At 36.9% G+C, this 19,389-nt stretch overlaps 1 protein-coding gene across 2 annotated transcripts; it reads right to left on the bottom strand.

Moving 5' to 3' along the window:
• On the bottom strand, window positions 1–2,608 carry LOC103322365 (Serine/Threonine-kinase). Of its 2 annotated transcripts, none has more exons than XM_089044704.1 (2): window positions 2,348–2,608; window positions 1–890 (listed from the first exon to the last, which is right to left on the bottom strand). In XM_089044704.1, the coding sequence occupies exons 1-2, from the start codon at window positions 2,446–2,448 to the stop codon at window positions 263–265; spliced, it is 729 nt and encodes a 242-aa protein (XP_088900830.1). In that variant the 5' UTR covers window positions 2,449–2,608; the 3' UTR covers window positions 1–262. The 2 variants fall into 2 exon arrangements, with proteins under 2 accessions (XP_088900830.1, XP_008222495.2); XM_008224273.3 differs by having other exon boundaries at window positions 2,352–2,593.
• Window positions 2,609–19,389: the final 16,781 nt, after the last annotated feature.

Below are 19,389 nucleotides of genomic sequence, written 5' to 3' on the forward strand. Positions count from 1 at the left end.
TGACACTCTGAAATGGAATGTGTCTCGTACGAAAAATGGCAATAGTCCACCCTTGTGTCGATCAGTTGCATATATATAATTATATACAACAACAAAAATTGAATCATTCGTTAGCATTTAGAATTTAGAGACCATAATATTTCCCATAAAACTTGTACACCAACCAATAATGCTACACCATCAAAAAATATTTAATTTTCTGGGAAAGATATACCAGAGAGAGGAAAGCTGAAAATTATTTTAGGGAAAAGCTGAAAATTAATTAATCCTCCTCAGCCAAAACCATTCTACAAAGAGGACTAGGCCCAAGCCTCTTCCTCCTCATCACACTTCTTCTCCTTATGACTTCCATTTGATTTCTCCTCCTAACCTGCATCATTGCTTCTTCTTCCACCACAAACCTTCTCATCAAAACGTCGTCGGTCAGCGACTTTCCCCGAAACACTCTTCTAATTCCTGGATGATCAGTGCTAAGCCGTGCTTGCGCAATGCTGGCACTAGAAGTAGTTGTTGTGCCCAATGGCTTGGAATAGGACCCCATTCTTGGGTAGCTGTTGCTTCTTCTTGGGGGAAGCTCAGCCCTAAAAACCTCATTGTAGGAAGATATTGGTGCACAAAGACACACCCTTGTAAATGACGTGGCAACCTTTAGAGAGGTACATTTTCTCAGTTTGTGCCTAACATTATTGGAATTGGAATTGGAGGTGGAATTTGGTGCAGGAAAATTATTAGGGTTTGCGCCGGGACTGCTTTTGGCATTGACAAGGGTTTTCCATAGCGTGGAATTTGCTGCTGGAACTTGTGTGGACTTTGAATTGTTATTGTTGATGCTTCTCCATAGACTGCCCACGCCCATCTCTCTTGCTCTTTGATACCAAGGCTTATTATTCCTAAGCAAAAACAAGTGCATGTCAACAATAATGACGTCATGGCTCTGCTTCTGCTTTTCTATTACATGCTTCAAGAAATCATAAGGATAATAATTACGCACAAATGGAGCCAATGTGATGTACATATTTTGAAGAAGATTGGTTGAACTTGGATTCTAATTTCCTCTTGCAGACTACTTAATTTTATTTATACCCAATTTAATTCTAATGTTGTCGAAGACAACTGCCCATTTGCTAAGTTTGGGGTTTTTTTCAAAGATGAAATTGCTAAGTTTGGATTGAAGGTTGAAACCTACTTATCTTTGACATATTCAGCGAGCATTGATTGTATAAATATGTTTATAGATTTAACGAATTGAACCAGGGGAGTCACTTATTTGTCGTAACAGATAAGTACATGGGCCAAGTAAAAGTCTTAAAATTTCAAAGGTCAAATCTTAGACTCTCTAAGCATTACGAATTTACCTGGCGGGTCAAGCATGATGAATGTACTCAACTATTATGAGAGGGAAGATTCAAACGTGTGGGCGTAAGGAGGACAGACTCACTACTTTCGCCAATTGGCTTAATCCACGTCTGCAGTTATATCGTTATATAACCAATTTGCCACTATTAACAATTAATAGTATGAAGTCTATCAAAGCATTACTTATGGTCATACTCCTTAACGTTTTCTTTTTTGCATATTTCTAGATATAATTGAAAAAGTAAACAAATTTTGTTTACAATACCTCCACAAACTGAACATGTGAAATAAAATAAATACATATCAAAATGGGAAATAAATTTTCCATTTTCGACCCCATAGAGAAAGACATGGAAGAATTCATTTCAACGAACCAAACACCTCCTAATGACAAAAAGGATGATTGCACAATCATCCTTTAAGGGGTTTTGTTTTGAACACCACACCATTGTGGGCTCCTGGCAAGTTATTGGGTTTTGAATTAGTACAGCCCAAACCCAACAAGGCCTAAGTCCTAGGCAAATCATCTACTGGGCCTAAAATTCAAAGCAGTACTGAGCCTTTCTCTCTTCTTCTTTTTTTCTCGCTCCTTTTTTGTTTTTGTTTTTTTTGTTACCACATTTCCAAGAGAAGACTGGAATTTCATAAGAGAAGGTGTTCTTAAGCTTGACAATGATCTCAAACTTACAGGAAAGCCTGTCACAGCATAATCTTAGCTGGCTTTAATAATCTCAAACTTAGCGGCCGGTTGATATAAATAAAAGGAGCAATTTAACCCACTTTTTTGCATCAACACACACACACACACACACACACATATATATATATATATATATATATATTCTGAACTCAATATTGAATTGTTCCATATATGCAAGTGTATAGAATGATGGGATATATCCATATATATATATATATTGTGTAAAGTAAATATATATAATTGAACACAGAGAGAGAGTGGAGTGAGTGTGTGTGTGTGTGTTAGTTTTGCGTACCTTGCTTGTGACTTCTTTGGATCTTGCATGAACAAATCCAGGTGAAGTATGAGTGTGATGAGAAGAGAGGTGAAGAAAGAGGAGGAGGAAGTTTCATTTGGGTTGAGAGGAACGAGGAGCCTTTTGCTGCAACTTCTGACTCAAAGATGGGGATGGGGTTGGCAATGTGCTTCTTTTCTTTTTCTCCATTCTTTATTTATTACAATTTACAACCCAACCCCCCTTCTTTTTCTTTGGCACTTGGCATGCGCGATTCCTCTTCATTTTCACACAGAGAATAAAAACAGAGCAAGAGAGAGAGTTTCAAAATTCAAAGGCAAAGTCATTGTTGCTTTTTGTTGCAATTACCAAAGTGCCCTTAACAACTTTTGCGCAAACAACTTTTCTCGAACTACTTGCTTTTTAAGCAGACTAGTTAGCACAATTGGTCAAGGCAGTAAATTCGTCGTATTTTATCCGAGTTTGAGTCTCCCTCCCTATAAATTGGATTAATTTAGACTATTTCTTGTAAAATAAAAATAAAAATAAAATACCCTTGCTTTCTAGGGCATAGAATAGAAAAGTATCTATCTACCTAAACGCTGGTCAGTCATCATGGTTACTTGCTAATATCTATGATTGTTAGCATGGAGGATAGTTAGAGCATTAATATGTTTAAACATGCCTGGCCTGCCTTTGTGACACATGAATCATAGAGGATCAAAGCATACCTCTTCTAGCATGCCTCATGCTTTCAGGTTAATATATATATGCATCACTCAACCCTACCAAAAACCTTTTGATATTATTAAATTATTAATTACTTTACATGTTATTAATTACTATAGTTGGAGCTCATAATTACTTTAGATATTATTAATTACTATAGTTGGAGCTCATAATAGTACTGTGCAATTGGTATTTTTTTTTTCAAAGAAAATCCTCAACTGAATCCTAATTTTAGTTGTATATATATCTCTCTCTTTTTTTTTCCTAAAAAAAAAAAATTTGTATGTCTGTTTAGAGAGAGAGAGAGAGAGAGAGAGAGAGAGCAAAATGATCCAATGTGAGGGGCATACTTTTATTATCCAGAGTGTTGATAAATAATTTGCCAATGGATGGCATCATGATTCATTTGTGGGTGGTGTTATATCCAGAACCCAAAAGCTGCTGCATAGAGAAAAAGACATGATGATTGGAGATGTTGGATTTGGGATTTGCCCCCATTTGATTACTATTAAATCCTCTGTTAATATCAATGTTCAATGAATTTTAGGGAAAATATATATATGTAAGGAGGAAAAAAAAAAGGCAAACCGTAAGCCTCCTCACATAAGCCACTACTCTAGTCATTTTAAACCCAATCTCCAATTTATCAGTTGGGGACAATTAAAGGTTGGGGTTTTTTTTAATTCTAATGATCTCTTAACTTATACGATAGTTTTATTTTGGTCCTCCAATTCAGTTTTAAATTTTTGACATTGTTCATTTGTGTCACTCGGATAGCTCCAACCTACTTTACAAAACTGGGTTTTTTTCTTCTCTTTATTTTTTATTTTTTTAATACATATGGTATTGGGGAGAGGGAATCAACCAAAAACCTCAGGTATATGAATAAATACTTTTAACTATTTGAGCTATAAGCCCTTATTACAAAATTGAGTTCAGTATTTGTAAATTGCAATCCTATTCCTAACTCGTACACATGACATATATGTGTTCATACTTCATATTCTCATGACAATGCTTGAGTAGTAGATTTTTAGAGCTCGAAATCAGCAGTCTAGAGGTTTTTAGTAAGAACTCGGTAGGCAAAAGAGTAAATAATTTGAGAAATGCTTTTTTCTGGGGTCAAAAGTGTCCAGGGTGGTTTCAATCATCTTTTGCTTTTGTACATTCATGATGCAGACCACGGAAATCATTTTGTCCACTTTGGAGTTTGGACTGGAATGAAGAGCTTACTATAAAAGGGGAAATGGACAGTGGTCATACGGTGATGGAATTTGCTGAATTTAAAGTCAAAATATGTGTAACGACCAAACAATATTAATGCTGCATAGACTCCATACATTAACTAGTATCCAGGTAGTGAGATCTGAATCTATGTCCTCGAATTGAATTGGAAAATTTTAATTAAATTGGACTACGGTCTTGTTCGATATGTACTAAGATTCGCCAAATTACATTGGAGAAATGTCTTGTCCGATGTTTACTAGAACTTACCTACTTAAATTGGACAATAATATTGTGTCTTATAAGTTTTATTTTGTGTCTCCCAAGAAGTTTGTGCTCATTGGGAAATGCAAGAAAACTGGGCACATGGATTGGCTCTGTTTTGGAAGTCGAAATCGTTGAAGAAGTGGGTTTTAGAGGATTTTTAAGAATGTGCATTGACATTGATGCATCAAGACCTCTTCCCCCCAGTTTATCTATGCCTTGTCAAGTTAATGTGCGAAGGAAAATTCGGCTGGGTTATGAAGGCTTAAAAGACTTTTGCATGAAATGTGGTAGATTGGGACACTCCAGAGGCTGCCTTTTGAATCCCAATCCAAGATTGGAGATGGATGGTTTGAAATATTATGATGGAATGTGAGCTTCGCCGATTTCGAAAAGGTCCACCTTCCTCTTTAAACCTGTTTATATCAAAATGAACAACCTATGAGAACCAGACATGTGGACAGGATTGAGCCTGACCATGGTAGCCCTCGGCACCTGGCCTACTGATTCATCGATTAGGGCCACCTCATTCTCCAGGACACGTGGCAAGCCCACAATCAATGTCTACATTCTCACATCGAAAATCTACTCAACTAGCACACCTCCCAAGGCTTATAAAAGGAGTACAATTCCCCAAAATGGAGGTCATCAGAACTTATGGCATCGCCTATTGATCATCGCTGTTTAATCTTACCAACTCCGACTTACTTAAACATCGGAGAGCCTTCGGCCGGTACCACACTGGTGCCTAAAGACTTACCAAGCGTGTGTTATTTTACAGATCACGTGCTCTACCAAGGCCCAAAGGCATACAAGGCCTAACATCACTAAGTTGGCCTCAAAAGCTGCGAACCATTTTTGAGCGTCAGCAGTTTGGTGCCGTCTATGGAAACGAACAAAATCGACCCATTTTCTCCAGAACACATGGGGATCACTTCAGTACCAACGTTCTTGTCGGAAGACGGATTACCGTTCGGTAGGCGAGTGGAGCTAGCCCCGCTGCCCCGAGTACTCTATTCGCAATTCACCCATTATGCAACTCACATGAGGCAGAGCTTCTGGCCCAAATCACTTCCCTTCGGAAGGACATGGCTAAACTCCAAGAACATAACAACCTTCTCTCGTCCAAAGTATACGAAACCCATCAGTTGCTCAATCAACAACATACGCAAAATATCCAAACCACTCAATCTTCCCAGAGCCTGCAGACTCCTAATCGTAAGAAGAAGGGTAAGAAGGTAGCAAAGGCAACGCCTGCACCCTCCAAGCGATTAGTAGTTTCGGCACCCAAGGATCAATCGCGCGTCGAAAAAGGTTTACTCGATTGTCGCCATCAGCTTAACGACAAGGAGGTTGAAAGGTAGAGGTCTCTAATCAGGATCAATGCAAGGTTGAGAGATCACGGATGAGGGTTTTGGGAAGCAAGTCACCCATTCGGAAGGTAAGGGGTTTGGAATCGGAAGTAGAATCCGACGACGAGGGTTTTGTATCTTGCTACAATGTCATGTCGTTCGGCCAGAAGAACGCGGAAGCAACATACCAAAGGCTCGTTAACCAAATTTTTGCTAAACATATCGGCAGCATCATGGAAGTGTACATCGACGATATTGGAGGATTCGGGGAACTCAAGCCATCAAGCTTATTCCAGCCCCTCTCCCCTACTCAATAAGCCCATTATTGAGGAGATGTGCAATTTGGAGGAAACTGACCCAATTGAAGATGACCAAGTGTACGAGGCACTTGTGATGAAAGGTAAAAAGAAACTCATGGGTGAAGGCAGTGAAGGAAACTTATATATCTTTTCTTGGAAACGAATTTAGCCACAACATATAATATATAAACATTAATAATGGTAGATGATTATGCTTATTCTAGTTGAGCTAAGCCTTTTTCATTTTAACTTAAGTATCTTATGATCTAATTTCTTTGAGCACAAAATAGTAAAGAGAGAAAGGATAAGATTTTACCCTTGAAGACTATTTCTTGGACAAGCCAAGAATGCACACCATTGTTGGAAAAAGGTCTTCTTTTCTTCTTCTTCTTCTTACAAGCTCCTCAACCCAAGACTCCAAGAGTGAAGCCCTCTATCTCACCACACCAAAATGGACTAGAGATGAAGAGCAATCAACCTATAAGACTTAGATGCTAGACTTCCTCTATGTTGGACGGATTTTTAGCTAAGGAAGATGAGAGGGAGGATGTCTGACATACACATCAAATCACAAGAATGGAATGCCAAGGTGAAGCATGGGCTCACTAGGGTCTTGTGGATTTTGTGTTGTCATACAACACTTGTCCATGGGCCCAATGGGCTTTTGGGTATTTTGCATTTTCCTTTAAATCGTATTTAAAGCCCAATCCAATTTCTTATTCAAAGTTAATTCCACAATTAACTCTTAATTATGAGTTATGATTTAACTTTTAAATCACTATTATAGTCTTACTAATTTGACTTGGTCAATTGCACTAGTCAAACATGTTGACTTTGACTTGATCGTTGACTTTGATCTTTGACTTTTGACTCATTACAAAAATGGGCATCTTAGACTTGCTATTGGGGGGCTCTTTCTTAATCACAATTGGTTTGACCTAGATACTATTCCTCTGTGGGCTTAACAAGGCCACTTGTGTAACACATTGGAGGATTCGGGGAACTCAAGCCATCAAGCTTATTCTAGCCCCTCTCCCCTACTCAATAAGCCCATTATTGAGGAGATGTGCGATTTGGAGGAAACTGACCCAATTGAAGATGACCAAGTGTACGAGGCACTGGTGATGAAAGGTAAAAAGAAACTCATGGGTGAAGGCAGTGAAGGAAACTTATATATATTTTCTTGGAAACGAATTTAGCCACAGCATATAATATATAAACATTAATAATGGTAGATGATTATGCTTATTCTAGTTGAGCTAAGCCTTTTTCATTTTAACTTAAGTATCTTATGATTTAATTTCTTTGAGCACAAAATAGTAAGGAGAGAAAGGATAAGATTTTAACCTTGAAGACTATTTCTTGGACAAGCCAAGAATGAACACCATTGTTGGAAAAAGGTCTTCTTTTCTTCTTCTTCTTACAATCACCTTAACCCAAGACTCCAAGAGTGAAGCCCTCTATCTCACCACACCAAAATGGACTAGAGATGAAGAGAAATCAACCTATAAGACTTAGATGCTAGACTTCCTCTATGTTGGACGGATTTTTAGCTAAGGAAGATCAGAGGGAGGATGTCTCACATACACATCAAATCACAAGAATGGAATGCCAAGGTGAAGCATGGGCTCACTAGGGTCTTATGGATTTTGTGTTGTCATACAACACTTGTCCATGGGCCCAATGGGCTTTTGGGTATTTTGCATTTTCCTTTAAATCATATTTAAAGCCCAATCCAATTTCCTATTCAAAGTTTATTCCACAATTAACTCTTAATTATGAGTTATGATTTAACTTTTAAATCACTATTATAGTCTTACTAATTTGACTTGGTCAATTGCATTGGTCAAACATGTTGACTTTGACTTGATCGTTGACTTTGATCTTTGACTTTTGACTCCTAGTTTCTTTTCTCTTCATTTGTTCCTCTAATCTCATTTCTTGGTATGCGATCCGTAGGTTCCTTTAGGTTCCTTTAACAAGGTAGTGGGTAAGCTCAACTCCTCTGAGTTGACTTATGAATTAAATCTCATCATTTAATTATTCCTGTTGGTGAAGGTCAATTAAGTTTGAACCTTTTAGGACTTTCACAAGTCATGGTTAACGCCTAGCAGCATGTCATGGTTATCCGAGCTAAATAGGGTGTGGGAAAGAACCTATTCAAATTGGAATGATCATGCAATTGAATCCTTCTCTTATTCAATACTCCTTATTCACATTATTAGATAATGGAATCTAATGTCAAATATCCTAATGTGAATTATTCATTTATATGATTATCCTGCTAAGATTTGAAAGCCTCTTCTTTCAAATCTTATATACTACTTTGCGCAAAGATTTGATGAATCATATCTTTGGAGTATTCTCTATCTTTTACTGAGAGTAGAGATCTTGTACATTCATTTGTCTCCATGAATTTATTGAGAGTCCTGATAAAATACCTTTAAGTCATGTCTTCTTCAACACAATTATATGGCAATCTCAAGGACAAACAACATAGCCAAAAGACATCTACGATGTCTCAAGTCCAAGGATTAGTTTGCATCATTGCAATCTATGAGTTCTAGTTTGACATGTGAGTAAAAACTTCCATTCTAGAACTCATGTATTTGATCACGTTTAGTGTACTCATTCTCCTACAAGCACCTACATACATATCTTGGTGTCGCCACACTCAATGACTTGAGACCTCGTCATCCTCTACATATATAGAAGATACTGCATGTACTGGTCTTGGCGGAATATCAACGCCCAATTGATACTCCTATGACCAGGAACACATTTAGGATTAGAGATCATGATAAGTCTCGATGTATACAATCTCATTACATAGTTCTCATGTCCGCTTATATATTCCTAGGACTATAGTTGTTTCGTATTTCATAAGATAACATGATCATGAATTAAAACAATTGATCTTGCCCATAAATAACTTAATTAGTCATTATAAAAAACGTCCTTAACACTAACTATATTACATAATTAATTGGCTTTAAAGGTTTATATCTAACTGGCAGGCCCACCACATCATCAAAAAAGGCTAAGTTAAATCTGAGCCCTAGTAGCGATACTCAAAGAGAGGAGGGTTTAATGCTCAACTGAGTAGTAAAGGGGGCAAAGTGAAACTAAGAGGAGGTAAAGATGGCCATCACCAACTTCATATTACAAGTGAGTCTGGTCTATGTGAAGCGGTTGTTAGTACCTCCCAAGAGATGGAAGAAGTTGAAAGGCATCTGAGCAAGATGAACCAAGAGGTGCAAAATAGGCTCTAGCGTCGTGGTCGCTAGCCTTCAACAGCCACACGGAATCAATGATACAAATAGTCTGGAATTGTCAGGGGTTTGGGAATCCCAAAGACATTTTTGTATCTAAAAGAGTTGATTCACTCTAAAAACCCCTCTCTTCTATTCCTCATGGAAACTAAGATGAATAGTCACAGATTGAATCAAGTCAAGAGGCAATGTGGTTTTTGCAAAAATTTTGTTGTTGATCCAGTAGGGACTGCTGGTGGCCTTTGTTTGTGGTGGAAACCGTAGGTGGAAATAGAAGTTCTCGATTGGAATAATAATGGGATTGATACCCATGTAAAGTCGGACACAAATCAAGTGTTTGGTAGATTCACGTGGTCATATGGCACTCCGTATAGTGCTGAGAAGGTTGCTTTCTAGGAGAGTATTCGCGAGGGGAATAAGATGGACCAGATTCCATGGATTGTATGTGGTTACATGAATGAAGTGATCTAGAGTTATGAAAAAGAAGGTGGTGCTCTTTGGAATGAATTTATGGAATCAAATTCTTTGATTGATTTGGGTTTCAGTGGTCAATGTTACACATGGGAGAAAAATATTACTGCTAATTGGTTAGTAAGGGAAAGATTGGACCGGGCCTAGGTGATTTTGATTGGCTACTTCGTTGGTCTAATACTCAAATTTTATATGGTTTGAGAGTGGGTTTTGATCATTGTCCTTTAATTATCGATACCTCCCCGGCCCCAGTAAAAGGAAAAAAAGTCTTACGCTTTGAGGCTAGCTTGGTGGGTGATCCAAATTGTAAGGAGATTATTAATGGGTGCTGGAGTGAACCTTTTGAAGGATTGGGAGTTACGAAATGGCACCGTAAAAAGAAGTTGATTCAATAGAGTCGCGATAAGGGAGAAAATTATAAATTTAAGATCCAAGCTCGACTGAAGGAGCTTGAGATGAATCAAATGTATAAGGCTTTCGACAGCACAGTGCGACAACAAGAGTTGTTAAAAGCTGATCTTGATACTTTATGGAAGGAAGAGGAGATATACTGGTGTCAAACATCACATGTTAATTGGCTTAGTGAAGGGGAAAAAAACGCTCACTTCTTTCACCTCTCTACTATTCAACGAAGACAGCAAAACAGAGTTGTTCGTCCAAAAAACGAGAGAGGTATTTGGCTTCCCAGTTAGAGATATTTAGTGATATACCTATTCTTAGCAATAATATTATAGATAAACCCTACACCATTGAATTTTTATAAACAAACCCAAAAAATGACAACTAATCTTATTGAATTTAATATTGATTATTAAATTACTTTGATGCCCTATTGAGTGTTTTAGGTATTTTATGAGATTTTGGGGTTGGACTTGTTTTAAGAAATTGATGGTAGTTTTGTAATTTATAAGAAGTTAAAAGCCTCTTTGTTATGTTGTAAATGGGATTTGGGTGTGTTTCAAAAGTCCATTTCATATAGGGTATTTTTATAATTTAAACCCCTGTATTAGGTATAATAGTGAATCTCCCTTCTAGTTAAAGTTTAATTGGAGCTGAATTTAGAAATTATTATTCTCGATTGTTCACGTCTATTGGCAATCGGAGTTAGGGGAATATTTTGGATTGTATGCCTAAGACAATCAATACTGATATGAATGCTTTTCCGGTGGCTCCTTTAGGAAATATCTATTACTGCCCACTAATTAGGCTCCCTCAAATCTCTTGGTCCAGATGGGTTCCCAGTCTATTTTATCACAATTATTGGAAAGAAGTGAAGGATACTGTGAATTTGGTAGCTGCGGATTGGTTTAATGGTTGAACTCAACTCAAAGAGCTCAATAAAACTTTGGGTTTTCTTCAGTTTTGCCCCTGAACTATTTACATATTGTCAATTTAGCCCCTTAACAATTTTTTCGGTAAATTAGCCCATGCGTTTTTATTTTATTTCATTTTATATTTTACGTACGGTTTGTATTTTCTCTTTTTTTTTTAATTACGAATTTACCCTTAATTTGGATGGAGTTTGAAAAAATTGACGGTAGGCCCTCAATTGGTGATTTTTAAACAATTGGAGTCCTTAATTTATTGAAAAAATTGTTGAGGCGCTAAATTGACAATATGCAAATAGTTTGGGGGCGCAAAACCACATAAAACCCTAAAACTTTTATTGCTCTTATACCCAAAGTGGCAACTCTTGAGTATTCCAACCAGTTCAGACCTATGAGCCTTTGCTTTAATTCCTATAAGATTTTGTCTAAGATTCTGGCCAATCGTCTGAAACAGGCCTTCAGTCATTTCTAGTACCCAAAATGCTTTTGTTCAAGGAAAACATATTCAAGATAATATTGTAGTTGTGCGTGAAGCCCTTCATTACCTGAGACTGAAATGGAAGTGAAGAAAATACGAAGCGTGCTTAAAGGTGGACATGAATAAGGCCTATGACAGAGTCAAATGGGAATTTTTGAGAGTTCTAATGGCAAAAATAGGATTTGATAATTTCTAGATCCAGCTGGTGATGGCATGTATATCATCTCTCTCTTTCTCTATCCTCCTGAATGGCAAGCTGGGTAGTTCTTTCTCTCTTTCTTGTGGTCTTAGACAAGGATACACCTTATCTCCGTATCTGTTTTTAATCATTTGTGAAGCCTTGACCGAGAACCTAAGAAAACTCGTCAATGATGGAGTTATTAAAGGGATCAGGTTGGGTCGAAGTGGGCCGATTTTGTCTCGCTTATTTTTTGTAGATGACGCCTTATTTTTTCTTCAGGGCGGAGCAATCAAATTGTCTACAACTTAAGAAGCTCCTTCAAGATTATTGTCATGCTTCAGGGCAAGAGATTAATTTCTACAAATCCTGCATTTATTTCAGTTGTGGCAAACTTGTATATGTTATGTTTTTTATATTAAAGGTGTTGACGACCCTGAGGTCTATCTAGACCTTCCTACTATATGGAGAAGATCAAAAAAATTGGCTCTTGGATATTATCAAGGAAAGAATGAAAAAGAAAGTGCAAGGATGTACAAAGAAATTAACGGTCACATTGCGAGATTTTGGTGGGCTAATCAAGATAAGGATTTTGGTATGCATTGGAAGTTCTAGCGTGTTTTGAGTAAAAGTAAGATGGAAGGAGGTTTGGGCTTTCGTGACTTATCGGATTTCAACCTAGCCTTGCTAGGCAAGCAATGATGTCGCTTAATTCAGAATCCGAACTCCCTTTGGGCACAAGTTCTTAAAGCTTGCTACTTCCCGGAGGTGGACTTTTGGAAACAAAAGGTGGGGCATTGATCCTCGTGGATTTGTTCTAGTCTCATTGCTAGTAGAGATGAGCTGTTAAGTCATACTAGGGTTCAGATCCTAAGTGGTGAAAATACAAATATTTAGACAGATAAATGGCTTCCATTTCCTCATAGAGGGGTCATAAATTCTACTCGATCTGTCCCTCCAAACTTTCCACTGTTGGTGTCAGACATTATTGACAAAAAAAACTCATCAATGGAATCCCAAAAATGTTAGTTTGATCCTTGATCGAGAGACAATGAAAGCAATCAGGAGTATCCCAATTGGAAATATTTATAACCCTGATTGTATTTTGTGGCCTTGGAGTGTTAATGGTCAGTACTCTGTTAAGTCTAGTTATCACAGAACTCATGCTTTAAATCCTGCTTTGTTTGGTGTGGGCGCCCACTCTTCTCATATCACCAACCATGTGGTGTGGAAATAATTGTGGAGGCTGGTTACACAACCAAAAATGAAACTGTTTTGTTAGGGTATTAGTTAAATGAAAGAGTCAATGAAATTACTTGTAGTGTGATTGAAAATGCCTAGAGGAGGATGAATAGGCCAATTTAAAATTATAATTAATAAATAAAAATAAACTTCAGTAGCAGGATTGATATGACTTATCAATCCTGAAACATGTTGAGCATACAATAAAGGAGCGCGTAAAGAATTATTTTCCATGGTAAAACCCCACCTATGGGGAAAATCCACCGGACTTCTTAGTCCAAAAAAAATCCACTATAGAACGATGATTACAAGAAGTACTCACACACTTATCCTAGACATATTCTAGATAATATTTACCGACTTCTTCGTAACTCAACTTCAGTCACGGGATGATCTTTCGACACTCCTTATGTTGAATGCAATATTGGTTACGATTACTTCAAGCTCGCCGAAGATAAATTGCCACTACGGTCTTGGTGCCCTCAATTGTATGAGTCATCGAACATGCAAATGAATACAATGTGAATGATATATGAAAGTATTTGATAAATCACCAGGTAAAGATGGAACATTTGATGACTTATCTCAACTATACGCACATAAGCTTTTCTTGAGAAATTTAGATGATCAACCAAACTATATGAAAGTTGTATATCAACCAAGGCAATACGTCCTATCTTTATAAAGACCTAGTCTCCTTTTTCCGAGGGAATTGCATAAAGCCAATAGATCAAATCTTGCATAATCAGATTTGATTCTTTATACAATTTCGTTAGCTTATGCATGCTTTAAAATAACTTCCAATCCCATCAATTTATATAAGGAAACAATATATATACCAAGATGAAAATAATGACGTGCTCTCCAAGTAAAAGATGAAAATGGATATTTTAATTTAAACCAAAATAAGGTCCAATTAGGAAAATAATCTCAAGAGATAAAACCTAATCCTATAAAAAAAATAGGACTAATGTAAAAGCATTTGAGTGAAAATAACTCCAGCTAAGAATCCTATAATAAATGCATGATTATGTCATGATTTACCTCAAATCAAGTTTCTCATATCAATCCAGTCATACTTTGAAAATAATGAATTGAATGTGCTGCGCCAAAACTTACAGTAAAGATATTCACACACTAATTCCCGACCTATGCTAGAGTTTAGGAAATGCCAATACAATTTTCATACTAACAATAATCTCCTCGTTTGGCATTTTCTAAACAAAATACCTATTACAACTCAAAGCTTTGAGTCCCTGCACATTATGAAACAAAAAACAAACAATAAGCAATAAGCTCACCAATTCCAGATGCGCAACAGGTGCAAAAGTCTCATCTTCTATGGCCAAGATCCATTCATCACCCACAAGAACAACATACACAATTTTAGGTTCAATCATGTAAATATAATACATGATACTTACCTCTTTGTTTTACGTGTCTTATGTTCTTAATTTTGTCATGCATATTTCCAAAGGAATGTTCTTGTAAACAAGATATGCTACAAGTTTGCAACTAGCAGGATTGACAATGCAATGCAATCCTTAGATTCAGTTTATCATTTGTCCTTCTCAGTAATTCTGATATTCACGCGAAGCTTGAGGTGCAACATGAAGCAAAGCCTAGCTACACAATTAAACAAGAAGCATGAAACGACAAAAATTTATTTTTTTGTTATTTTTAAAGACTTGAACAAAAACTAAAGGCTACCACATCAAGAAAAACACACTATTGAAGAAAAAAAAATTAAACATGATCATATCATCTTGTGCACTTGAACAATAACTCTCCCCCTAAAGATATGCAAAGGATGAAATAGCACCCAAGAAAAAAAAATATGAAAAATAAGGGGTATAAACTGAAACACAAAAATAAAAAGACCATAATTAACCACCAACGACCATGCTTAACATTATACCAAGACTCCTCCTTCATACATGTAAAAAAAAAAAAAAAAGTACGTGACAACACTATGCATAAGACCATCTCCAACCATGTTAGGGCTAGCTCAAATTTTCACCCTCCAAAATACAACTATTCATGTATTTTTAGGACTCAAACTGTTTTTTCCTCCAACCTTGCGGACTCATAATTTGAGTCCGCAACTTTATTAAATTGTTTAAGAATGATTAACGCTTAAATTTTTTTTGTCATTAATTTTTCTTGACATTAATTTTGTTTCAACATTCGTGAATTAATTTTCTAAACATTTTGATCTAAAAAAATTAAAATTCCATGAACATAACATTTTTTTTGGCTTGAAATTAAAATGAGAATGATTGTATAGTTTGAGAGTGGGATCTCATTTAGATAAATTACAAATATTATTTTAACCATTTGATTTTAATTTTGATAATTGGATCTTTCTTTTTCTCGTTAAAAATCAAGTTGAAAAAAATATGGGCTGTTTATATCTATTTGAGAAAGCTTGAAAAATGACAAAAAGTTGGTTTCCATTGCTTTACACGTGGCCAGCTTTTAAAGGCTCCAAAAGATTATATAAAGAATTAAAAAAAGAACAAGTAGATGCATAATTGGTTTTCAAAGGGAGCTGTTGGATTCCAACGTCCCTTTGATGTGAGCCTTCCACGTGTCCAACAAATTTGCTCTGTCTTGTCATTCCTTCACATGCTGCACAAGTTGGCTTCGACTTGGGGCCCACAGAAATTCCACCCGGACTGGAAAGTTGGGCCAAATTCCACCCAAGATTTCAGTCTGACCCAAATTACCACCCCTCATTATACATGGTTGGAGAAGGTTTTTGAGGCTATAATCCTAAAATTTGGATTTGGCCCTCATGGTTGGAGATGGTCTAAGGATGGAGAAGCAGAGCCAATACCAATAATTGTCTAGAAGCATTTGAAGCAAAGCCTTTCAGGATTTAAGGCACATCAAATCATAAAGGTTTAATCAAAATCACAAAGATTATAAAATGAAGAATCAAAAGTATTTGTGAGAAATAAAGTCCATCAAATGAGCAAATATCAAAGCTCAATCTCTTTTTATGTGACTAAACTTGCTTAATAACGAAGAAAAATTCCAACCAAGAACAAGCCAAGAACGTAGGATAAACACACATACAAAATGCATACAGAGCTTCACCCTTTATTTTTTTGCTTTTTTGTTTTGTTTTTTTTAATGCTAACTTTATTAAGCTTTATACAAGACCCATGTAACGGGTGTTAAATCAATGTGCTCAAGTCAGTTGACTTTAAGACAATGGGTGTTAAAGCACCCCTGGGATGTACTAACTCGAGTCCTATAGGCTACAAAGAGGAGCAATGTGTACAAGATCAAAGCTTTTTTACGTGAACCTCGACTTGGGTTAGACAAGAGGCCCGGTTACTTGGCAAGGATCAAACATTTATCTTACTTTACTTTTAATTAAAGAGATGTTATAAATTTGTGAGCTCAGTAGCAAAAAGTACAATGCAAATCTAGTATCAAGATAAGGGCAAGGTGAGGGTTCATTCAAAATTATTAAGTAGGATAAGAATGTATGTGCTATACGTAAGACATGAAATTTAATATAAAGAACATTTAATTCACCTTATAAAAAACAAATACAATCGAGAACCATTCACATAAACCCAATACTGACATGCCCAAAGTGATCCAAAGCCAAAAATCCAATATAAGATTAGCAAAAGCTTCCAGACTTCGGTAGGATTGATATCACTTATCAATCCTTGCATGTGCTGAACAAAATACTTAGAATTTAATCCAATTGATGTTACAAAAATAGAGAAGAGAATAGCTGGAGTCTTTTGGCATGCATTAGAACACAAACAATTATTCAAAAGAACAAATACCTAAACATTTTCTAAGAGTGTCAAATTTAAGATTATCTGAAGGTTTTGCAGCAAGACATTTAAGATCCAAAATTTCTAAAGTAGTTGGTTTACACACAATATTAGTAGAGGCAAACATGCATTGAAAATCCGGAATTGAATGTGTTGCGCCAAAACTTCTAGTAAAAGATATTCACACATTAATTCCCGACCAATGCTAGAGTCTAAGAAATGCCAATACAGTTTTCATACTAACAGCCAACCCCCAAAGCTTTACCACTTTAGACCAGTGGTTTCTTAATTTGACCCAACTGGAGTTCTCCTCTAAAGCTGATGAGAATTGGTGCTTGACCAATATTAGCTTTATATTGTGGTATATTTGGAAAAGCATATGTCATTTTGTTTTTGAAGATGTTAAGCTGGAGCCTACTCTTGTCCCGAGGGTTGTCTCCTCTTCGGTTAGTGAATACTTGGAGGTGCAAAGATATCTGTTGCCCTTGTTTTGATTGCTACTTAGAGTGGTGATACTCTCTCTGTCCGTTGGACTCCTCCAAGGAGAGGTTGGGTAAAAGTCAATTCTGATTCTGCATGGAGAAAGGAAACTAATTGTACAGACCTGGGGTGGTAATTAGAAGCTCGGATGGTCATCTTTGTGGTGGTTCTGTGGAGAGTAAGTTGTGTCAATCGGCTTTAGTGGTTGAGGCAGAAGCGACGTTATGCGGTCTCAACTTGGCGCTGCATTCGAATCTCCGAAAGGTTATTATGGAGATTGATTCCTTGTCCTTAAGGCTGGTATTAATGGTAATCATGGTAACCATGCCTGGACTATTCTCCCCATCCTTGTTGAAATTTGGAGTATGGAAACTATGTTTGATTCAGTTGAGTGGCTTTGGATCCCTCGCAAAAAGAAAATTGCGGCTTCAATTGTTTTAGGAGTGGTGCATAGAGTAACCTGGCTAGATCAGCCACCACCGTCCCTCATGCATGTTTTAACCTCTGATGGGCTCCCTTGTCCTCCTGTTTTGTAATCCTTTTATTTGGCTGGGTTTGTATTCATGCACTAAGTTGTTGTCTTGCTAGTGTTTCATTCCCAGTATGTTTGTGTCTCTTTTTTCCTTTTGGCTTGCCTGCGTGGGTTTAATGAAGTATCTTTTCTCATAAAAAACAAGAGGATGAGACTCATAAGAACTAGCTTGTGCTCAATTTAATTCAGTCCTAGCCTAGACACTAAATGTGGCCATTCAGATCTATACAGGCACGATCTAAAATGATGTGAGCTACACTTTTAAGCTAATGTTCTTTGGTCTCCAAAAATTGGTCACTCCCTATTATTTTATGGCATTTCTCATACTTCAAAATTGCGAAAACACTTTTGTTATTATGCTTGGGAGCTAGATGAAATTTATTTAAACAATTTCTAATTTACATGAGTAACTTGGTCCATGTTGTCATCATGCAGGGAGGAGGTATCCGGCCATGTCTAAGCATTGCTAGAAGTGCTAGCCAGAAATGCTAACTTCATAGGAGCCCTCTATTAACTTTCAGTTGCCTTCGGTTCAATTAGTCGGATAAGGAAGAACAAAGGTGTTTTATTTTTTATTTTTTATGGGATGGTCGTCAGTTTTCACCAAGTGTCTTGGTCTAGTGGTCCTTGTAGGACCCGACCATATTCGGTTATGGGAAATGATACCTTGTCCCAGATCGAAAGTGATAAGAGCACTTCCAACGATGCCACCCAGCCCGGGCAATAAGAGGCCCAAGCCCCAGTTTGATGTTCCAGCGGGCTTCTACAGGCCGGGCAGCGCATGGGTCCCAGCAAACCCGGTCAACCCAAAGGTAAAAACAGCTTGTTGTTGCCTGGGTTTGTTGACGTTAGCAACAAAAAAAAAAAACTATAAAATCTATTAATGAAAAAAAAAAACTAAAATTTTCAATTTTTTTTATTACTAAATACTTAGTCATATTCTTCACTTCTCACACCAAAACTCTATACAAATTCATGTCCTCATATCTCATGTGAATAGTAGTTGCATGACAATGGGTGAAATACCATGCCTTTTGCAAGGTGCAGAGTGAATAATAACATGCCATTGTCTTGCCTCTTACACTTTGTCATGGCAAATAAGTAGAAGTGCTCTAAGGTATAGTCAGGTCGGGTTGGGTCGAGAATGACCTGGTGATGTGGAAAAGCTAGTTTTTGTGTACTGTGGAGAGGGGTTGAGATTTGGTGGTGGAGGCCTCACCATAATATCGTGGTAGACGTGGTCAGTGCCCTTCTATAATCAAATCCCAACGCAACAAAATGATTCCATAACTAATAAGCTTTAGTTTTTTTCCTTTTTACTCTTTTTTTTGGGTAAAGGAAAGACTATGTCATAAGCATTGTAATAACTAAAAATGTTGCTCAATATCGATATCCTCTCACAAAAAA

The sequence above is a fragment of the Prunus mume genome, linkage group LG2 (assembly GCF_029339155.1).
Source record: "Prunus mume cultivar Tortuosa linkage group LG2, ASM2933915v1, whole genome shotgun sequence".
NCBI classification, from domain to species: domain Eukaryota; kingdom Viridiplantae; phylum Streptophyta; class Magnoliopsida; order Rosales; family Rosaceae; genus Prunus; species Prunus mume.